The sequence below is a fragment of the Hydractinia symbiolongicarpus genome, chromosome 2 (assembly GCF_029227915.1).
Source record: "Hydractinia symbiolongicarpus strain clone_291-10 chromosome 2, HSymV2.1, whole genome shotgun sequence".
In the NCBI taxonomy this organism is placed as follows: Eukaryota; Metazoa; Cnidaria; class Hydrozoa; order Anthoathecata; family Hydractiniidae; genus Hydractinia; species Hydractinia symbiolongicarpus.
In genome coordinates, this window is record NC_079876.1 from 13,061,506 (window position 1) to 13,084,378 (window position 22,873).

At 34.5% G+C, this 22,873-nt stretch overlaps 3 protein-coding genes across 3 annotated transcripts; all 3 read left to right on the forward strand.

The window, feature by feature from the left end:
- Positions 1 to 940: 940 nt before the first annotated feature.
- LOC130629506 (calreticulin-like) lies at positions 941 to 4,165 on the forward strand. Its single transcript, XM_057442740.1, has 6 exons — positions 941 to 1,101; positions 1,654 to 2,056; positions 2,632 to 2,962; positions 3,152 to 3,295; positions 3,378 to 3,608; positions 3,868 to 4,165. The coding sequence occupies exons 1-6, from the start codon at positions 1,023 to 1,025 to the stop codon at positions 3,943 to 3,945; spliced, it is 1,266 nt and encodes a 421-aa protein (XP_057298723.1). The 5' UTR covers positions 941 to 1,022; the 3' UTR covers positions 3,946 to 4,165.
- A 3,780-nt stretch (positions 4,166 to 7,945) lies between these two features.
- On the forward strand, positions 7,946 to 9,609 carry LOC130629507 (calreticulin-like). Its single transcript, XM_057442741.1, has 4 exons — positions 7,946 to 8,422; positions 8,612 to 8,755; positions 8,838 to 9,068; positions 9,328 to 9,609. Exons 1-4 carry the CDS (start codon positions 8,042 to 8,044, stop codon positions 9,403 to 9,405), a joined length of 834 nt encoding a protein of 277 aa, XP_057298724.1. The 5' UTR covers positions 7,946 to 8,041; the 3' UTR covers positions 9,406 to 9,609.
- A 3,794-nt stretch (positions 9,610 to 13,403) lies between these two features.
- Positions 13,404 to 15,087, forward strand: LOC130629509 (calreticulin-like). Its single transcript, XM_057442742.1, has 4 exons — positions 13,404 to 13,879; positions 14,069 to 14,212; positions 14,295 to 14,525; positions 14,785 to 15,087. The coding sequence occupies exons 1-4, from the start codon at positions 13,499 to 13,501 to the stop codon at positions 14,860 to 14,862; spliced, it is 834 nt and encodes a 277-aa protein (XP_057298725.1). The 5' UTR covers positions 13,404 to 13,498; the 3' UTR covers positions 14,863 to 15,087.
- Positions 15,088 to 22,873: the final 7,786 nt, after the last annotated feature.

The window sequence follows — 22,873 nt, forward strand, 5'->3', positions numbered from 1 at the left end:
ACCGCTGACTTATGACTAAGCTAAGTTGAACAGTTTGTGCTGTGTTATGAAGAATACAAGGTGCTTTGTGATAATGCGTCTGATAATGGCACATACTCTAATCACTTTTAATACACGCTATTTTACAAGAATATGCTTTGTAAGAATATCAGACTGGGATTTCAGGTTAAAAACAACAAGTCTTATTCGTTTTTATTCTTTAAAACAAGAGAAGTGATAATAATGACCAGCCTGGTTAAAATGTTAGTATTCTAATAAAAAAACGCGCATGTGGATTATTCTGTGCGCGGCAGTTATTTATTCTTACTTAATTGCGTAAACCAACACAACATTTGCTTTTTAGGTTAAAAATATGGTTAGTCGTCCACGTATTACTTCCTCACCATTATTTTATGGCGTACATTTTAGAAAAGGCTTATCCGAAACAAATTTTCTCCAACCGCTAAAGTGTTTTGTCAAGTCTACAGGCTAATTTATAAAATCAGATCAGGAAGGAGACTCTTCCCCCGCGTCATCAGTGGCTTATAACTAACAATTTTTGCAAATGTTTAGTATGTTAGGCATGGTTTTTATTAGTGTCGATTGTAAACAACAAAATAACCCAAACTATTAATTTGTAAATTGAAAAATACGGACCGAATCATAATTAATAAGACGTACAATTCTTATTAGAATTTGTTTTAACTCAAATTAATAGTAATAACAATCTTGTCATAAAATGTCCTTTGAAAGAGAGGAAACCAGGCAGTTTCGTTGTCGCACGTATCAAAACATGTTGGGCCATCGAGTAAAATCATCGTGTTTTGCTTGTTGGAGCTGTTTGATTGGATTTTGAAATCGTGCTGCCATCTTTTCATTGGCTCGTTTGTGTTTTAGCCAATCGTAGCAGACCACGCAGATAGGTTTTTGCCGTCACAGGCTCCAAATTTGAAACTATGTAAACATCAAGTCGAATATTCTTTAGCAAGTACCTTGCAAGCATCACAGAAGCGTGGAGAGGAAGAACAGAATTTAGAATTATTATGGACTTTAGAATTGGTTTAGTGCTGCTATTTGTGGCTATAGTTCAATGTACTATCCATTATAAAGAAACTTTTGACGGTATGCACCTTATCTTTGATAATCTGTTAGGTCTTATCTTGGAAACGAGCTCTGCTAGCCTAATTGCAGACTAGTATTACAACTTAGAGCTATTTGTACGATTTGCTCTACAAATCAAATAAAAAAAGCGAATGGTTTTTCAGTTAGCCTTACATACTTCAGGTCAGGTAATCAATTTGACATAAAAAGTGTTCTTTGGGAACTACATTTAGCTAGCAGAACTTATTTTTGCGATTGGATCATTTTCAAAGCGCCCTATTAAGGATACAGATTAATCTAATTGTTCAAACAAATATGGTATCATTGGCTAGAGGTTTTCAGCATTTTTTTTTTTAGTTTTGCATCATTGTAGATTATTTCAAGGTTTAAGAGGCTAATAGTGTTTATTTCCATTTTCATGTGACTTTTAATGTTAGGTTATTCAAAAAAAATCAATGTTTTGTTAATAAAAGTATAACTATTAGTTTTGTAAAAATTTCTCCCGTTAGTGTTATATTAAATTAGTTTTCTAAATTCCAAGTATGCCTTGTAAGCAAAAATTTTTTATTCTAGATGATTCTTGGGAGAAAAGATGGGTTTATTCCACTGATAAAGGAGCTGATTCGGCAAAATTCAAGTTAACTGCTGGTAAATTTTATGGAGACGAAAAGAGAGACCAGGGTATTCAAACATCACAAGATGCAAAATTTTATCAAATTTCATCAAAAATTGAAACTCCTTTCTCAAATGAAGGAAAACCACTTGTAATCCAGTACCAAGTTAAACATGAACAAAATATTGATTGTGGTGGTGGTTACATAAAACTTTTCTCTTCCAATATTAATCAAGAAAAAATGAATGGGGATTCCCCATACAACGTCATGTTTGGCCCAGATATTTGCGGTCCAGGAACCAAAAAAGTTCATGTCATCTTTAACTACAAGGGAAAGAATCTTCTAACAAAAAAAGACATCAGGTTTGTTTTTTTTGCATCAAATTTGTGTTTTTATGCAAGTTGCAGAGTGACCTTATGGAGATAATACATAAATGAAACATTTACCCTTAAACTTTTCTGCCTGTTGTCTGAATTAAAACAGAAATTTTGTAAATGTGTTACATACTTATTGTGGCGCCGTAGATTAGTGGTTATAGCTTCCGTACTCTATGCGGGAAACCAAGGATCAAATCCTCTTCATGGCGATTCAACATGGGCGAGTGAATGTTACCACAGCCCCGGGTTAATCCAAGCTATGTGAGGGAAATTGGGAAGATGGTACACTGTGAGCCATTGGATGTTTTGTGAGAGTTGTTTAGTAGAGCGTGGGCCTTAATTGGGTCTGCGTAGCTAAAAATGAGCATTAAATCCTCTAGGACTCTCTAAGCCATGGCCCTTCCTGGAAATAATAGACACAGTATATCTCTCGATATTTGTGAGGCTAGCCATGTAAAATATGCACATTATCTATCTATTAATTTACATAACACAAAAAGTGGAGATACTATGTTAAGGTTGCAACATCTGAAAACTGATTATATATTATTTTTGTACAGATGTAAGGATGATGAGATGAACCATTTATACACATTAATTTTAAATCCTGATAACACATATGAGGTACGCATTGATGGTTCAAAGGTAGAGTCTGGCTCGTTAGAAGCTGATTGGGACTTTTTAGAGCCGAAAAAAATTAAAGATCCAGAAGCTAAGAAACCTGACGACTGGGTAGATAATGCAAAAATGGATGATCCAGAAGATAAAAAACCAGAAGATTACGACAAACCAGAATTGATCCCTGACCCAGATGCAAAGAAACCTGAAGACTGGGATGATGAGGAAGACGGTGAATGGGAACCACCAATGATCAACAACCCCGAATATAAGGTTTGTTTGTAATTTTTGTTATATCCATAATGTTCACCCAGAGAGGGAAGGATGAGGGTCATATAATAATAAATGAAAGTTCAGGGTTGGGTCTATTTACAGTGTTTAATTTTTGTGGAGTGTCGTCTGAAATACGTAAGTACAAGTGGTATGCAAAACGCCAACATTAATATTTTCTTTTCGACATAGGGTGAATGGAAGCCAAAACAAATTGACAATCCTGCATACAAAGGAGAATGGGTCCACCCAGAAATTGATAACCCAGCTTATGTAGCAGACAAGGACCTATACAAATATCCAGACAATGCTTTCGTTGGATTTGAGTTATGGCAGGTATGTTACCAGTTAAATAATTAATGCGATTCTGGGTGCCTCAGTATTTTTGTCAGTCTAAACATTTGCACGTGCTTTTCAGGTCAAATCTGGTACCATCTTTGATAACATCATTGTGACCGACGATGTTGCAGAGGCGGAAGCATTTGCTAAGGAAACATTTGAAAAAACGAAAGAAGAGGAAAAAGCAATGAAAGAGAAATTAGATGAAGAAGAAAGGAAGAAACAAGAAGAAGAGGATGCTAAACGTAAGAAGGAAGAGGAAGAAAAAGAAAAGAAAGAGGATGATAAAGATGATGAGGAGGAAGAAGAGGTAAATTATTTGAAACCTTACAGATATTTTCATGTTGTTAATAGTAAGAGTTAAGCTATTCAATAACCATCACAAAAGTTTTTTTGTATAAAAAAGTGTACCTGTTCTTTTTATCACCAGTATAATGACCAGTAATTAAATCCAAAATTTTGTTAAAATTGTTACAATCACGACATTTAGTGACATTTTGTCCCTGCGCAATGTTATCGAAGTTAAGGGTGATACATACATCTCATGTATGTACCGTTTTTCTTTATAGGAGGAAGAAGAAGAACCTAGTGAAGACAAAAAGACCGAAGATTCAACAGAAGAAAAAGAAGTGAAAGACGAACTATAATAAGCAAATAGTTATAGGATGAATTTTTACAATTTTTAGAACATAGTTTTACGAAATATCTTAAATTAAGACGCATCAGATAACTTATTTGAATCACGTTTTAGTTTCGTCGTCGTAGTAGTTTTGTCGGCTATGTCACCTGTGTATGTTTCAATGTGCTTGTATTTATAAAATAATTCCGTTCTGTACACCTTTTCACAAAGAAAAACAAAACAAACAATTTCGTTTTACTTGTACATCCCTTTTTTAAACAATATTAATACGGTCTGGAAAATGGAGAATTTTTCTTACATTTAAAGGAGAGGCCACCAAAAAACTATTTTGTGACAGCCAAGTTTTCAGCGAGAGAAATAATTCTAAATCCTAAAATCTGCTAAGATAACTACTATAACATACCAAATAAAAAACTATATTCACTATATTCTCTTACTTGAGATAACCATGAATATTTTACGTACTATATTAGTAACAGCTTTTTATAACCTTCGTTTAAACTTCTTTGAACTAAAAAAATATCTGTCAAAACCAACAACAATATTTCTTCATGTTTTAGTCCCTTTTCCACGACATATTACCAACTTCGAACGATAAAGTTTTTTTTTCATGAGATGGTGCCAAATTTAAATATATAGACCGGTAACCTTCAACAACAAATCGAACATGCAATGTGTTGTTCAACATTTTTCCCATTTTGATCTTCAAGTTTTTCTTATTAAATCACTTTGTGTACATTGACTCCGTGACCATCACAATAAATAGAAAGTATCCCATTGTTTTTTAATTTAGTCACCCGTTTGACAAATGCGTGAAAATACTCAATTATAAATAAATCAGCACTCACAAAAATGTAAACAAAATGATCTATGGTTTATAGTTATAGTTTATGGAGCAAGCCAATCAGTCTGGTCTTTAAAATCAACACTTATCATAAACCTTCATTCCGCCGCCGCAGCGCAGTTCGCCTCTCCTTTAATGGAAGCCGTTCATGATTCTCTTCTCATTGAAATTTTTGTTCTTTGTTGAATTTGTATCTTTTCCAAAAATATTATTTTCCTTTCTAGGGATGCGGGGTAATAATTCACGAGGCACCTGGCGGGAATAAACAAAACAGAAAAAGTTTCTGCTGCAGGCTTCCTCCCCTAAAGGAAAATCTCTCTGATCAACTCGAAAATTAGTTATCGAACTGTAAACATTAAACTTCTATCTGACATAATCAGTTTTGTTTTACTAGCTTAGAAGGTTCAAATTGGTGTTATGAAACGTTTCCTTTAACCTTTCAGGGTTAGTGGCAGCAGCACCTGCTGCAAGAAGGCTTGGATAATATTAGGCTAACGTTGTCCCCGAGATAAAAAAAAAACGTAAAAAGGTCTCGGGACGATGTTAATATAAGGGGGATTTTCACGAAGCGAATTGAACGGCGAATTCGCTTTTTAATTTTCACGACAAAATAAATTAGACGTCAAATTCATTGTTTACATTGGTTAACTGCGTTCTGATTGGTCGAAAACTATCAGTGAAACCTTTAGCCTCAAAAAAGTAGGAACTGTTTCTACCTTTCAGCGAAGCGAGTATTTGGATGCAAAATCATAACAAACAAAACTGCGCATGCTCAGATACAAAATTCGCCGCTCAATTCGCTTCGTGACCTCCCCCCCTTAAGGCTTAAAAGAACGCTAGACTTATGACGCAACCCTATAATTTACTCCAAAATATTAAAATTAAAAAATTTACGGGGTGAAAAATTGTCACTGCGTAGGAAAACCACATTCCAATAAACTTTTTCGCATTTGACATTAAAAAGACGCAATAAAATTTTTCGCGCCTACTCCATGGCCCTGGAAGGAGAATGAATGCATATCATCTAGAAGGATAGATATAATATAATTTGCTCGACACCGTGTGCTAGAGTTTTCGGACAAGTGTCCCCTTTCTACAGGCGAAGAGTCGCTAGACATCATATTAATAGTCGAAGTAAACGCTGTTTTTTAGAACCAGTAAGACCTAAGGCCTGGTCTTATTTTTTGGCTTAATTTTCTCTGCCTGATTTTTTCTTATTTTCTACCCAGTAATACCAACACATTACATAATTTAGCGTTTTTTTGTTCTTATTTATAAAAAGCGTTTTTGTAGCTGATGCAACCTTATAATAATGTCCATAAACAATCGCTTTAATATGAATGTCGCAGATATTGTGGGTGAGAAATATCGAGCGCCGCTTGAGAGAATTGGTATGGTGGATTACTCTTATTTAGGGAAAGTTATTCTCAGATTTATAATCGATGATTCTTGTAAAAGTTGATGCTTGTGTTCTTATAAAATGTTTTTTAGAATCAAAAAGCGAGAGTTAAATTATAGTATTTCTGGTTGCAGGTTTGTCAGAAAACAAACCCAATCACAAATGGAGAAAACAAACCCTATCACAAATGCAGAAAAACAAACCCAATCACAATGTAGAAAACAAACCCAATCACAAATGCAGAAAAACAAACCCAATCACAATGCAGAAAACAAACCCAATCACAAATGCAGAAAAACAAACCCAATCACAATGCAGAAAACAAACCCAATCACAAATGCAGAAAAACAAACCCAATCACAATGCAGAAAACAAACCCAATCACAATGCAGAAAACAAACCCAATCACAATGCAGAAAACAAACCCAATCACAAATGCAGAAAACAAACCTAATCACAATGCAGAAAAACAAACCTAATCAATTTATAATTTTAGTTGCTTTGTTTAAAAATAGATTCCCACCCAGAATTAGTTTTGCCATCGGTTTCTGCATCTTCACCAATGTACCGATTTTGCTACCACATAACAATCTTTTACCATGCTATATTGAGCCTATAAAAGACAGAGCCGTTGGCAACCTTTTCAATTTTGTAATGACTTCATTCACAGTCGTGAACACTCCACCTGTTTCAGCACAAGGTAAAAAAAAGAAGAAAGCTGTCACTTTAGGACTGTAGGAAATAACGATATTAGAGAAACTTTTAGCATGGAAAAAAGAAAGAAACAAGCAAAAATCCGAGATACTTTTACGCCTCTAACTTTTGATCGCATATAATTTTGTAACAGCATGTTGTATCTTGTGTACAACAATCGATATACGTTCTGTTTCTAAATGTGTTATTGATGCTTTATATCTGAATCTAAGTGATCATAATACACAACAATAGATTGTGATTTATTTAAAATAATAACCGCCGTATGAAATTTCATTTCGTGAAATCTTCATAAAGTCTACAGATTAATACCGTATTTTCAAATCTATTTTATCTACTTTATTGCTCGGTCGAAGACCTATAATGGCCTTTTTAATCTGCTGGCTCGACAAACCGGATGTGTATTTTTGCAACTTCATGTATTTAGTATGTCTATAAGTATCTTTTCAATACTACCTAGACTATGAGTGTCACCTTGAATGCCGACGGTGAGAATATCGGTGACCAAAAAAAAAACGGGATGTGAATCAAACAAAACAAGAGGGCGTGAGTCGTACAGCTAAGAAGAAAGTGAGTCCAATTACAAAAAAAAGTGTGAACTCGAAAAAAATGATGGGAACCATAGCCGTAAGAGAAATGGTAAAAATGAGGTTCTTTCTAAAAATCGTGGAAAATCAAAGAAAGAAAGAAGAAGAATAGCACGAAAAAGAAAAAGAGGACTCGTCCTTCTTTAACCAGCTCATCCTTGTCATCCAATAGCTCATCATCTTCCGACAATTCTGATGATACAGACTTTGAGAATCCAAGTAATAAAACACCAAGATACGACCGATTCAACAAGAAAAGAGGGAAAGCATTGGTAGCTTCCTAAAAATATGAAAAACTATGTCAATGATGCTTTGACATCCACCGTGGATAACGAGGTTCTAAAGGATTCAATTTTAGCTGAACCCCTAGTCCCTGACAACATTAGGGACCCCGAAATACTGGATTCCTACATGAAGGATATCCTTTAGGACTCTCTAAGCCATGGCCCTTCCTGGAAATAATAGACACAGTATATCTCTCGATATTTGTGAGGCTAGCCATGTAAAATATGCACATTATCTATCTATTAATTTACATAACACAAAAAGTGGAGATACTATGTTAAGGTTGCAACATCTGAAAACTGATTATATATTATTTTTGTACAGATGTAAGGATGATGAGATGAACCATTTATACACATTAATTTTAAATCCTGATAACACATATGAGGTACGCATTGATGGTTCAAAGGTAGAGTCTGGCTCGTTAGAAGCTGATTGGGACTTTTTAGAGCCGAAAAAAATTAAAGATCCAGAAGCTAAGAAACCTGACGACTGGGTAGATAATGCAAAAATGGATGATCCAGAAGATAAAAAACCAGAAGATTACGGCAAACCAGAATTGATCCCTGACCCAGATGCAAAGAAACCTGAAGACTGGGATGATGAGGAAGACGGTGAATGGGAACCACCAATGATCAACAACCCCGAATATAAGGTTTGTTTGTAATTTTTGTTATATCCATAATGTTCACCCAGAGAGGGAAGGATGAGGGTCATATAATAATAAATGAAAGTTCAGGGTTGGGTCTATTTACAGTGTTTAATTTTTGTGGAGTGTCGTCTGAAATACGTAAGTACAAGTGGTATGCAAAACGCCAACATTAATATTTTCTTTTCGACATAGGGTGAATGGAAGCCAAAACAAATTGACAATCCTGCATACAAAGGAGAATGGGTCCACCCAGAAATTGATAACCCAGCTTATGTAGCAGACAAGGACCTATACAAATATCCAGACAATGCTTTCGTTGGATTTGAGTTATGGCAGGTATGTTACCAGTTAAATAATTAATGCGATTCTGGGTGCCTCAGTATTTTTGTCAGTCTAAACATTTGCACGTGCTTTTCAGGTCAAATCTGGTACCATCTTTGATAACATCATTGTGACCGACGATGTTGCAGAGGCGGAAGCATTTGCTAAGGAAACATTTGAAAAAACGAAAGAAGAGGAAAAAGCAATGAAAGAGAAATTAGATGAAGAAGAAAGGAAGAAACAAGAAGAAGAGGATGCTAAACGTAAGAAGGAAGAGGAAGAAAAAGAAAAGAAAGAGGATGATAAAGATGATGAGGAGGAAGAAGAGGTAAATTATTTGAAACCTTACAGATATTTTCATGTTGTTAATAGTAAGAGTTAAGCTATTCAATAACCATCACAAAAGTTTTTTTGTATAAAAAAGTGTACCTGTTCTTTTTATCACCAGTATAATGACCAGTAATTAAATCCAAAATTTTGTTAAAATTGTTACAATCACGACATTTAGTGACATTTTGTCCCTGCGCAATGTTAACGAAGTTAAGGGTGATACATACATCTCATGTATGTACCGTTTTTCTTTATAGGAGGAAGAAGAAGAACCTAGTGAAGACAAAAAGACCGAAGATTCAACAGAAGAAAAAGAAGTGAAAGACGAACTATAATAAGCAAATAGTTATAAGATGAATTTTTACAATTTTTAGAACATAGTTTTACGAAATATCTTAAATCAAGACGCATCAGATAACTTATTTGAATCACGTTTTAGTTTCGTCGTCGTAGTAGTTTTGTCGGCTATGTCACCTGTGTATGTTTCAATGTGCTTGTATTTATAAAATAATTCCGTTCTGTACACCTTTTCACAAAGAAAAACAAAATAGACCAAACAATTTCGTTTTACTTGTGCATCCCTTTTTATCAATACGGTCTGGAAAATGGAGCATTTTTCTTACATTTAAAGGAGAGGCCACCAAAAAACTATTTTGTGACAGCCAAGTTTTCAGCGAGAGAAAAATATTTCTAAATCCTAAAATCTGCTAAGATAACTACTATAATATGCCAAATAAAAAACTATATTCACTATATTCTTTTACTTGAGATAACCATGAATATTTTAGGTACTATGGTAGTAACAGCTTTTTATAACCTTCGTTTAAACTTCTCTGAACTAAAGAAATAGCTATCATAACCAACAACAATATTTCTTCATGTTTTAGTCCCTTTTCCACGACATATTACCAACTTCGAACGATAGTTTTTTTTTCATGAGATGGTGCCAAATTTAAATATATAGACCGGTAACCTTCAACAACAAATCGAACATGCAATGTGTTGTTCAACATTTTTCCCATTTTGATCTTCAAGTTTTTCTTATTAAATCACTTTGTGAACATTGACTCCGTGACCATCACAATAAATAGAAAGTATCCCATTGTTTTTTAATTTAGTCACCCGTTTGACAAATGCGTGAAAATACTCAATTATAAATAAATCAGCACTCACAAAAATGTAAACAAAATGATCTATGGTTTATAGTTATAGTTTATGGAGCAAGCCAATCAGTCTGGTCTTTAAAATCAACACTTATCATAAACCTTTATTCCGCCGCCGCAGCGCAGTTCGCCTCTCCTTTAATGGAAGCCGTTCATTTTTCTCTTCTCATTGAAATTTTTGTTCTTTGTTGAATTTGTACCTTTTCCAAAAATAATATTTTCCTTTTTAGGGATGCGGGGGAATAATTCACGAGGCATCTGGCGGGAATAAACAAAACAGAATAAGTTTCTGCTGCAGGCTTCCTCCCCTAAAGGAAAATCTCTCTGATCAACTCGAAAATTAGTTATCGAACTGTAAACATTAAACTTCTATCTGACATAATCAGTTTTGTTTTACTAGCTTAGAAGGTTCAAATTGGTGTTATGAAACGTTTCCTTTAACCTTTCAGGGTTAGTGGCAGCAGCATCTGCTGCAAGAAGGCTTGGATAATATTAGGCTAACGTTGTCCCCGAGATAAAAAAAAAACGTAAAAAGGTCTCGGGACGATGTTAATATAAGGGGGATTTTCACGAAGCGAATTGAACGGCGAATTCGCTTTTTAATTTTCACGACAAAATAAATTAGACGTCAAATTCATTGTTTACATTGGTTAACTGCGTTCTGATTGGTCGAAAACTATCAGTGAAACCTTTAGCCTCAAAAAAGTAGGAACTGTTTCTACCTTTCAGCGAAGCGAGTATTTGGATGCAAAATCATAACAAACAAAACTGCGCATGCTCAGATACAAAATTCGCCGCTCAATTCGCTTCGTGACCTCCCCCCCTTAAGGCTTAAAAGAACGCTAGACTTATGACGCAACCCTATAATTTACTCCAAAATATTAAAATTAAAAAATTTACGGGGTGAAAAATTGTCACTGCGTAGGAAAACCACATTCCAATAAACTTTTTCGCATTTGACATTAAAAAGACGCAATAAAATTTTTCGCGCCTACTCCATGGCCCTGGAAGGAGAATGAATGCATATCATCTAGAAGGATAGATATAATATAATTTGCTCGACACCGTGTGCTAGAGTTTTCGGACAAGTGTCCCCTTTCTACAGGCGAAGAGTCGCTAGACATCATATTAATAGTCGAAGTAAACGCTGTTTTTTAGAACCAGTAAGACCTAAGGCCTGGTCTTATTTTTTGGCTTAATTTTCTCTGCCTGATTTTTTCTTATTTTCTACCCAGTAATACCAACACATTACATAATTTAGCGTTTTTTTGTTCTTATTTATAAAAAGCGTTTTTGTAGCTGATGCAACCTTATAATAATGTCCATAAACAATCGCTTTAATATGAATGTCGCAGATATTGTGGGTGAGAAATATCGAGCGCCGCTTGAGAGAATTGGTATGGTGGATTACTCTTATTTAGGGAAAGTTATTCTCAGATTTATAATCGATGATTCTTGTAAAAGTTGATGCTTGTGTTCTTATAAAATGTTTTTTAGAATCAAAAAGCGAGAGTTAAATTATAGTATTTCTGGTTGCAGGTTTGTCAGAAAACAAACCCAATCACAAATGGAGAAAACAAACCCTATCACAAATGCAGAAAAACAAACCCAATCACAATGTAGAAAACAAACCCAATCACAAATGCAGAAAAACAAACCCAATCACAATGCAGAAAACAAACCCAATCACAAATGCAGAAAAACAAACCCAATCACAATGCAGAAAACAAACCCAATCACAAATGCAGAAAAACAAACCCAATCACAATGCAGAAAACAAACCCAATCACAATGCAGAAAACAAACCCAATCACAATGCAGAAAACAAACCCAATCACAAATGCAGAAAACAAACCTAATCACAATGCAGAAAAACAAACCTAATCAATTTATAATTTTAGTTGCTTTGTTTAAAAATAGATTCCCACCCAGAATTAGTTTTGCCATCGGTTTCTGCATCTTCACCAATGTACCGATTTTGCTACCACATAACAATCTTTTACCATGCTATATTGAGCCTATAAAAGACAGAGCCGTTGGCAACCTTTTCAATTTTGTAATGACTTCATTCACAGTCGTGAACACTCCACCTGTTTCAGCACAAGGTAAAAAAAAGAAGAAAGCTGTCACTTTAGGACTGTAGGAAATAACGATATTAGAGAAACTTTTAGCATGGAAAAAAGAAAGAAACAAGCAAAAATCCGAGATACTTTTACGCCTCTAACTTTTGATCGCATATAATTTTGTAACAGCATGTTGTATCTTGTGTACAACAATCGATATACGTTCTGTTTCTAAATGTGTTATTGATGCTTTATATCTGAATCTAAGTGATCATAATACACAACAATAGATTGTGATTTATTTAAAATAATAACCGCCGTATGAAATTTCATTTCGTGAAATCTTCATAAAGTCTACAGATTAATACCGTATTTTCAAATCTATTTTATCTACTTTATTGCTCGGTCGAAGACCTATAATGGCCTTTTTAATCTGCTGGCTCGACAAACCGGATGTGTATTTTTGCAACTTCATGTATTTAGTATGTCTATAAGTATCTTTTCAATACTACCTAGACTATGAGTGTCACCTTGAATGCCGACGGTGAGAATATCGGTGACCAAAAAAAAAACGGGATGTGAATCAAACAAAACAAGAGGGCGTGAGTCGTACAGCTAAGAAGAAAGTGAGTCCAATTACAAAAAAAAGTGTGAACTCGAAAAAAATGATGGGAACCATAGCCGTAAGAGAAATGGTAAAAATGAGGTTCTTTCTAAAAATCGTGGAAAATCAAAGAAAGAAAGAAGAAGAATAGCACGAAAAAGAAAAAGAGGACTCGTCCTTCTTTAACCAGCTCATCCTTGTCATCCAATAGCTCATCATCTTCCGACAATTCTGATGATACAGAATTTGAGAATCCAAGTAATAAAACACCAAGATACGACCGATTCAACAAGAAAAGAGGGAAAGCATTGGTAGCTTCCTAAAAATATGAAAAACTATGTCAATGATGCTTTGACATCCACCGTGGATAACGAGGTTCTAAAGGATTCAATTTTAGCTGAACCCCTAGTCCCTGACAACATTAGGGACCCCGAAATACTGGATTCCTACATGAAGGATATCCTTTAGGACTCTCTAAGCCATGGCCCTTCCTGGAAATAATAGACACAGTATATCTCTCGATATTTGTGAGGCTAGCCATGTAAAATATGCACATTATCTATCTATTAATTTACATAACACAAAAAGTGGAGATACTATGTTAAGGTTGCAACATCTGAAAACTGATTATATATTATTTTTGTACAGATGTAAGGATGATGAGATGAACCATTTATACACATTAATTTTAAATCCTGATAACACATATGAGGTACGCATTGATGGTTCAAAGGTAGAGTCTGGCTCGTTAGAAGCTGATTGGGACTTTTTAGAGCCGAAAAAAATTAAAGATCCAGAAGCTAAGAAACCTGACGACTGGGTAGATAATGCAAAAATGGATGATCCAGAAGATAAAAAACCAGAAGATTACGACAAACCAGAATTGATCCCTGACCCAGATGCAAAGAAACCTGAAGACTGGGATGATGAGGAAGACGGTGAATGGGAACCACCAATGATCAACAACCCCGAATATAAGGTTTGTTTGTAATTTTTGTTATATCCATAATGTTCACCCAGAGAGGGAAGGATGAGGGTCATATAATAATAAATGAAAGTTCAGGGTTGGGTCTATTTACAGTGTTTAATTTTTGTGGAGTGTCGTCTGAAATACGTAAGTACAAGTGGTATGCAAAACGCCAACATTAATATTTTCTTTTCGACATAGGGTGAATGGAAGCCAAAACAAATTGACAATCCTGCATACAAAGGAGAATGGGTCCACCCAGAAATTGATAACCCAGCTTATGTAGCAGACAAGGACCTATACAAATATCCAGACAATGCTTTCGTTGGATTTGAGTTATGGCAGGTATGTTACCAGTTAAATAATTAATGCGATTCTGGGTGCCTCAGTATTTTTGTCAGTCTAAACATTTGCACGTGCTTTTTAGGTCAAATCTGGTACCATCTTTGATAACATCATTGTGACCGACGATGTTGCAGAGGCGGAAGCATTTGCTAAGGAAACATTTGAAAAAACGAAAGAAGAGGAAAAAGCAATGAAAGAGAAATTAGATGAAGAAGAAAGGAAGAAACAAGAAGAAGAGGATGCTAAACGTAAGAAGGAAGAGGAAGAAAAAGAAAAGAAAGAGGATGATAAAGATGATGAGGAGGAAGAAGAGGTAAATTATTTGAAACCTTACAGATATTTTCATGTTGTTAATAGTAAGAGTTAAGCTATTCAATAACCATCACAAAAGTTTTTTTGTATAAAAAAGTGTACCTGTTCTTTTTATCACCAGTATAATGACCAGTAATTAAATCCAAAATTTTGTTAAAATTGTTACAATCACGACATTTAGTGACATTTTGTCCCTGCGCAATGTTAACGAAGTTAAGGGTGATACATACATCTCATGTATGTACCGTTTTTCTTTATAGGAGGAAGAAGAAGAACCTAGTGAAGACAAAAAGACCGAAGATTCAACAGAAGAAAAAGAAGTGAAAGACGAACTATAATAAGCAAATAGTTATAGGATGAATTTTTACAATTTTTAGAACATAGTTTTACGAAATATCTTAAATCAAGACGCATCAGATAACTTATTTGAATCACGTTTTAGTTTCGTCGTCGTAGTAGTTTTGTCGGCTATGTCACCTGTGTATGTTTCAATGTGCTTGTATTTATAAAATAATTCCGTTCTGTACACCTTTTCACAAAGAAAAACAAAATAGACCAAACAATTTCGTTTTACTTGTGCATCCCTTTTTATCAATACGGTCTGGAAAATGGAGCATTTTTCTTACATTTAAAGGAGAGGCCACCAAAAAACTATTTTGTGACAGCCAAGTTTTCAGCGAGAGAAAAATATTTCTAAATCCTAAAATCTGCTAAGATAACTACTATAATATGCCAAATAAAAAACTATATTCACTATATTCTTTTACTTGAGATAACCATGAATATTTTAGGTACTATGGTAGTAACAGCTTTTTATAACCTTCGTTTAAACTTCTCTGAACTAAAGAAATAGCTATCATAACCAACAACAATATTTCTTCATGTTTTAGTCCCTTTTCCACGACATATTACCAACTTCGAACGATAGTTTTTTTTTCATGAGATGGTGCCAAATTTAAATATATAGTCCGGTAACCTTCAACAACAAATCGAACATGCAATGTGTTGTTCAACATTTTTCCCATTTTGATCTTCAAGTTTTTCTTATTAAATCACTTTGTGAACATTGACTCCGTGACCATCACAATAAATAGAAAGTATCCCATTGTTTTTTAATTTAGTCACCCGTTTGACAAATGCGTGAAAATACTCAATTATAAATAAATCAGCACTCACAAAAATGTAAACAAAATGATCTATGGTTTATAGTTATAGTTTATGGAGCAAGCCAATCAGTCTGGTCTTTAAAATCAACACTTATCATAAACCTTTATTCCGCCGCCGCAGCGCAGTTCGCCTCTCCTTTAATGGAAGCCGTTCATTTTTCTCTTCTCATTGAAATTTTTGTTCTTTGTTGAATTTGTACCTTTTCCAAAAATAATATTTTCCTTTTTAGGGATGCGGGGGAATAATTCACGAGGCATCTGGCGGGAATAAACAAAACAGAAAAAGTTTCTGCTGCAGGCTTCCTCCCCTAAAGGAAAATCTCTCTGATCAACTCGAAATATTTATTAAGCCAACCGTTTTGAAGTAATCGGGCATATACACAGGTAAGTTTGAGGTCACGTGGTTTTAAGTTTTTAATGAGTATAAATGCGCTCACATGTCAATTAGTTATCGAACTGTAAACATTAAACTTCTATCTGACATAATCACTTTTGTTTTACTAGCTTAGAAGGTTCAAATTGGTGTCATGAAACGTTTCCTTTAACCTTCCAGGGTTAGTGGCAGCAAGAAGGCTTAGATAATATTAGGCCAACGTTGTCTCCGAGATAAAAAAAACGTAAAAAGGTCTCGGGACGATGTTAATGTAAGAGGGATTTTCACGAAGCGAATTGAACGGCGAATTCGCTTTTTAATTTTCACGACAAAATAAATTAGACGTCAAATTCATTGTTTACATTGGTTAACTGCGTTCTGATTGGTCGAAAACTATCAGCGAACCTTTAGCCGCGAAAAAGTAGGAACTCTTTCTGTATTTGGATGCAAAATCATAACAAACAAAACTGCGCATGCTCAGATACAATTCGCCGTCGAATTCGCCGCTCAATTCGCTTCGTGAAAATCCCCCTTAAGGCTTAAAAGAACGCTAGACTTATGACGCAACCCTATAATTTACTCCAAAATATTAAAATTAAAAAATTGACGGGGTGTAAAGTTGTCACTGCGTAGGAAAACCACGTTCCAATAAACTTCTAGAAGGATAGATATAACAAACCCAATCACAATGTAGAAAACAAACCCAATCACAATGCAGAAAACAAACCCAATCACAATGCAGAAAAACATACCTAATCAATCTATAATTTTAGTTGCTTTGTTTAAAAATAGATTCCCACCCAGAATTAGTTTTGACATCGGTTTCTGCATCTTCACCAATGTACCGATTTTGCTACCACATAACAATCTTTTACCATGTTATATTGAGCATGTAAAAGACAGAGCCGTTGGCAACTTTTTCAATTTTGTAATGCCTTCATCCACAGTCGTGAACACTCCACCTGTTTCAGCACAAGATAAAAAAAGAAGAAAGCTGCGACTTTAGGACTGTAGGAAATAACGATATTAGAGAAATTTTTAGTATGGAAAAAAGAAAGAAACAAACAAAAATCCGAGGTACTTTTACGCCTCTAACTTTCGATCGCATATAATTTTGTAACAGCATGTTGTATCTTGTGTACAACAATCGATATACGTTCTGTTTCTAAATGTGTTATTGATGCTTTTTGTCTGGACCTAAGTGATCATAATACACAACAGTAGATTGTGTTTTATTTAAAGTAATAACCGCCGTATGAAATTTCATTTCGTGAAATCTTCATAAAGTCTACAGATTAATACCGTATTTTCAAATTTATTTTATCTACATTAATGCTCGGTCGAAGACTTATAATGGCCTTTTCAATCTGCTCGATTGACAAACCGGATGTGTATTTTTGCAACTTCATGTATTTGGTATGTCTATAAGTGTCTTTTCAATACTACCTAGACTATGAGTGTCACCTTGAATGTCGACGGTGAGAATATCGGTGACAAAAAAAAACGGAATGTGAATCAAACAAAACAAAAGGACGTGAGTCGTACAGCTAAGAAGGAAGTGAGTCCAATTACAAAAAAAAGTGTGAACTCGAAAAAAATGATGGGAACCATAGCCGTAAGAGAAATGGTAAAAATGAGGTTCTTTCTAAAAATCGTGGAAAATCAAAGAAAGAAAGAAGAAGAATAGCAAGAAAAAGAAAAAGAGATCTCGTTCTTCTTTAACCAGCTCATCCTTGTCATCCAGTAGCTCATCATCTTCCGACAATTCTGATGATACAGACTTTGAGAATCCAAGTAATAAAACATGACCGATTCAACAAGAAAAGAGGGAAAGTATTGGTAGCTTCCTAAAAATATGAAAAACTATGTCAATGATGCTTTGACATCCAACGCGGATAACGAGGTTCTAAAGGATTCAATTTTAGCTGAACACCTAGTCCCCGACAACATTAGGGACCCCGAAATACTGGATTCCTACATGAAGGATATCCTTTTTGAAAGGGGATTGGGGTTTGTGGTCAAGCATGACAATGGCCTCAATAGCTAGCAAAGGGTGTTGAACGTTCTACACTAACTAGTATTTAGGCCGAAATTATCAGTGCGAGGGACAATCCAGGGGAAAGTAAACTGGTTCTGCCAGATGTACTCAGAAATATAAAACAGTGCAGTACTATGTCTTGCATTCACTATACAAAAAACTAAGAAAGTCAAGTCAGTATTGAAAGAAAATATGTAGACCTTGTCACAGGTTGGCGCATTGTTTGGGATTTCTTTCGAGAAACACCTCAGAGCCTTATTAAAACAGTTGCGGCAAGGTAACAATGTGTTTTAGCAGCAACAGCAACCCTTTCGAAGGAACCCGAGGCGAAGTAGTTTTAACCAGCAGGGACATTTCTACCGTTCAAATTCCTCTTTAAGGTCCGGAGTATACACCAACAGCAACAACATCAAAAGAGATAACTATCAACTTTTAACACAAAGAGGTGAGCAATTTATCTCATTTGTTTTCAATATTACTCTGTATGATATACGATATTAATCTGTGGATCTTATGAAAATTTCACGAAACGCACATAAAATTCTGTAATTTCTGTGTAACTTGTGTTTTTATTAATCTGTTCGCGCTCCATTATATTTGCGACACATCATCCGACAATCGCAAATGTTATAAGGAACATGGTACTTTTGTCACTATGAAGGGATAAGAACTGATTTAATATGCAATTTTGAGTATTCTTGCCTACTTATTTTTTATTGTTTGAGATTGTTATTGAAGAAAAAAACAAAATTTGCCTAATCAAGGCTTTTATTCAGTCCTCCATGTAGGTCATTTTTAAAAAACACATCTTAAATGAAGAAAATAATTGTATTTTTCTGACGTGTGTAAGCATTTTTCAAAAATTATGTAAAAATTTAGGACTTACTGGCTAGCAACCTTCCAGAGTAACACAATAAACACGAATAAAAATTGAAAATTAAAGAAGAATTTTTTTAACTCAAGCTAACTTGATTTCACGTGTTTATAAAAAATAGTCCTTAAAGTCCGTGGACAAATATACGGGTCCGTCCTTTATATATTGCATTTTGTGTTACCATAGCACTACTTTTTCTGGAATACGATTTATAAAGAGAAAAAGCTTAAGAGGAATTCTTCTTATGCTTTTTCATAATTAGAGATGAAAATGGAATATAGCTGCTTCACTTATACAAGCCAGAACAACTGACAAGCCAATCACAGACGCGTTGCCATTCATTTCCTTTTCCATAAAGACAAACAAAAAGCTATTTATCAATGCACTCACTCCCTTGACAAAAACAGTTAAAAAGAACACAAAATTATCAAAGTTACAGCATCTTTTGAATGCTATTTTCACCAACCTTTTGGTCTGTTTGCTTTCTTTTTTAGCACCTTCGTTTTTAAATTTTGCTTTTCTTACCACTGTAACAACAAATTAGATAGACACAGCTAAGAATCGTAAAAACACAAAAAATGCTTCCCTACACGAAGGTAAATTTACATGTTTAAAATTATCAGCGGCAAGGCCAGACACGAAAGCAGCTATTGCATAACCAATTGAACCAAATGTTCTTTGTTGCCCAAACGTAACTTTAGTTTCATGCAATGCTTGTCACTACAGAATCAAAGAAATGCACAAAAGGATTGGTCGCACATCGAACAAGCCGTAAATAAAATCAACATTGCATAAAAGACACTTCTAGAGCCATCACTACGTAAACAAACCGTTGAAGAAGATGATATGTTTGAATTATTGTATTGATTAACACTTCCATTACGGGCAATGTTGTGGTCACATTTATAATATACAGCTATCGAGGGAGCCGGAGGCAGCGTTGCAACGATGCCGAACAACATAACAAATGCCACTACCATTTTTTTCCCAGTACGGTCGATTAAAAATCCCAAAAGTGGTGAAGAAAGAAACGCAGCTAACTGACAGACCCCGAGAATTAGTCTAGCTTTGCTTGCTGATAAACCATTTGATATGAGGAACACGACAATATACGGTTTAAACGAACCACGAAAGTAGTATGTGAAAAAGTAAACAATCTTCGCAGGGATTAACTGAAATACCAAACATCTGTTGTTTCTGTTACCTTGCGTGAAATCCACCGTTGACGAGCTGTCCTAAAAAGAAAAGTGTTACTGAAATCCTGAGATAAAAAGAAAATCTGCGTTTTTTATTCAAGATTTCTAACTACAACTTTAACTAAAAGTTAAAAAAGAAGCTGATGTTTTTTAAGCCACGACACAATTTGGGTCTGTTCATAGGATAGTGAGCTGTTCGGGTTAACCAGACTAAATTAATTAGCCGAAATTTCACTGTAAATATAGATATAGATATTCTTTATGGAAAAAAGGTATTTGTATAAAAAGGAGACTGTCTAACTAGTCAGTCTGCCATCACACTCTCCCCTTGTTTAAAATGAAGAAAGAATAATCACTGAATTTACGTTAATAAAATTGCTGTTATGAAAGTATTGAAGCTTGAATACAAATATTTTGCACTGCAAATATTAAAAGAATGCATTCTAAATTGAGAACATGGTGAGTATCATACTTTTCAATCATGTTACAGTTATTTTTGTGTGATGGAGGAAATTATTTGATGGGAAGAGATTCTGCGTTAAAAACACCAAATCAGAATAATCCTTGCTGTTTTGATTTACTTACTTATTTAATCGCGGAGATTGATTTCTTAGCACCAATCAAATAGTTTGTTTTGAAGCTGTCAATCAAAATGAAAAATAAAACTCGCGCAATATAAAACTTTAGACCATTTCTTGTATTCGCACTACAGCGATTTTTTAAAATATAATTTGGTACGTAGATTTCTTGGTGAAAAGCCTCCAAGAAAACAGCATCTACTGCAGCTGTGTGGAAGAGCACTCAAGCAACTGGGGGTTCGTTACAGATCTGTCATTGTTGGCATTTGAAAGAAGGCAAGAATGTGTAAAAAATTAAAAAAAGTTTAGAAAGTGAAACAATCGAAGCAAATTTTGTTTTAAATGGTTTAATGTGTTTTTGGATATGTGTGGCTAATAAAAGTTTTTTTCGATTCTTCGTCATTATTAACAGCCAAGTTAAAGTGTCTCGAGATTGGGCAGAAAAGGAATGATAAGTGAACTGGTGCTTTCCAAACCGGTTAACATAGTGTCCTCTACGAAGGAGTCTATGCACTCTGCCTACTGGAGACTAAAGTCTGTCCACCTTGTCTTGACTTTAGCCGTTAAATTTTCACCTTTTCCACGTCCAGAAATAACTGTATTTTGATTTGTAAGTTAATACAAATCGTACAAACATTCAACGCAAGTGTTAACGAAATAAACTTTCCTCGTTTTTTTATCACAAAAAATAGTTTTTTTTAACCAATCATGATTAAGTATTAAACCTAATAATTTTAATTGCGCATGGGCGTTTTCAGATCGGATTCGAATTGATTTTTTTTACTTCTAAAGAAATTATCGTGACTTGCAAATTAATGCTTAATCAGCAAAAAAAATTCAACCTATTTTGGCTATATTATATGCCTACCAATCGGTCCTTCATCTTGATAGAGCTGTATATTTTTAAATATCCCTATTCGTATTAATAATTTTGAATCCCATGCAAAATATTTTTGACAATTTTCGTTATCAAGCCATGCTACAATACTAACGAGTGTAGAATACAACGAATGCAAAAATTATAACATAAATTATTCTCTTCTTACTTCTCCTTATGTAAATTGGTTTCCTCAGTTCTTTTTATAACTTTCAGTTTCTTTTTGGCCTTGCTGGTTCTTACAGCTCTTTTCCTTATTATAAAGTTTATGCTATAAAAATTTTTGAGCAATCTCGAGCAACAGCATAAATTTTAAACAAAAGACACAATTTTTAAAGCGCTCCAGAGGGATATCATTGCACGTTTGTATTCAAGTCTAGTTAGAATTTTTTCACCCTTGGATTTTTCCAACAAAAAAAACAACTAAAAGATATGATATAAAAACATATTTATTATCGTTACAATTTTAATCAGAGCTTTATGACCTAGCTAAGATTTTATTAACTTCGCTAACTATGTAAGTTTTCCGTACTCGCTTGTAGTTTACAACAGAGTGCAGTGGATAATATTACCCGAATGCTTTGTTGGTGTATATTTCATTATAATAAAATGGGGAATGGGGCAAATAGAAACAAAAGACAACAAACGAGTTAAAAAATAGCTTTCCCCTATCAATCTCGTCCATAGAGGTTTTTGTCTTTTGGAAATTGCGGCCGGCGGCGAAGAAATCTTGTTATTCGTAAAGTAAGAGCTAGCGGCTTTGAAATCAGGCAACAAACCCTGCGGATAAGGATGTTTCTGTATAGCAAAAGCGCAAGAGATGGAGAGAAACAGAATCAAAACTTATAAGACGACAAAAATTTTATTTTACGTACGTATCTTGCATCCTACGTATCTTGCATATTTTGCCACGTGATCTGATATGCCAATTTCCTTTAATTCAGATACTTAATTATTTCTGTTTACCTCTATTTATTTATTTAAGTATTTTATTTTGTGTGCGTGTTTAAGTAACCCACAAGTGCTTCGGAAGAAAGAAGAGAAGTGTTTTGACTAAGAAGAGAAATGTTTTTATCAAGACGAGATGTGAGCCATAGGGGCCATCGTATTATACCAATGCTTTTATTTAACAGATTTACTTCCGCATATTAGAGCAATTATTATACATACTAAGGAATATATATAGTAAAGAATCATGTAATTTATAGATATGCTTGAAATAAATCGGTTATTATTATTATTATTAT

What these genes read in the sequence shown, in the direction of transcription:
- LOC130629506 (XM_057442740.1), top strand. Translation starts at nt 1,023, where the DNA reads ATGGACTTTAGAATTGGTTTAGTGCTGCTATTTGTGGCTATAGTTCAA. An exon ending in TCAACAACCCCGAATATAAG is followed by an intron (nt 2,963 to 3,151) that starts GTTTGTTTGTAA and finishes TTTTCGACATAG; the next exon opens with GGTGAATGGAAGCCAAAACA. An exon ending in ATGATGAGGAGGAAGAAGAG is followed by an intron (nt 3,609 to 3,867) that starts GTAAATTATTTG and finishes TTTTCTTTATAG; the next exon opens with GAGGAAGAAGAAGAACCTAG.
- LOC130629507 (XM_057442741.1), top strand. Translation starts at nt 8,042, where the DNA reads ATGTTAAGGTTGCAACATCTGAAAACTGATTATATATTATTTTTGTAC. An exon ending in TTGGATTTGAGTTATGGCAG is followed by an intron (nt 8,756 to 8,837) that starts GTATGTTACCAG and finishes CGTGCTTTTCAG; the next exon opens with GTCAAATCTGGTACCATCTT. An exon ending in ATGATGAGGAGGAAGAAGAG is followed by an intron (nt 9,069 to 9,327) that starts GTAAATTATTTG and finishes TTTTCTTTATAG; the next exon opens with GAGGAAGAAGAAGAACCTAG.
- LOC130629509 (XM_057442742.1), top strand. Translation starts at nt 13,499, where the DNA reads ATGTTAAGGTTGCAACATCTGAAAACTGATTATATATTATTTTTGTAC. An exon ending in TCAACAACCCCGAATATAAG is followed by an intron (nt 13,880 to 14,068) that starts GTTTGTTTGTAA and finishes TTTTCGACATAG; the next exon opens with GGTGAATGGAAGCCAAAACA. An exon ending in TTGGATTTGAGTTATGGCAG is followed by an intron (nt 14,213 to 14,294) that starts GTATGTTACCAG and finishes CGTGCTTTTTAG; the next exon opens with GTCAAATCTGGTACCATCTT.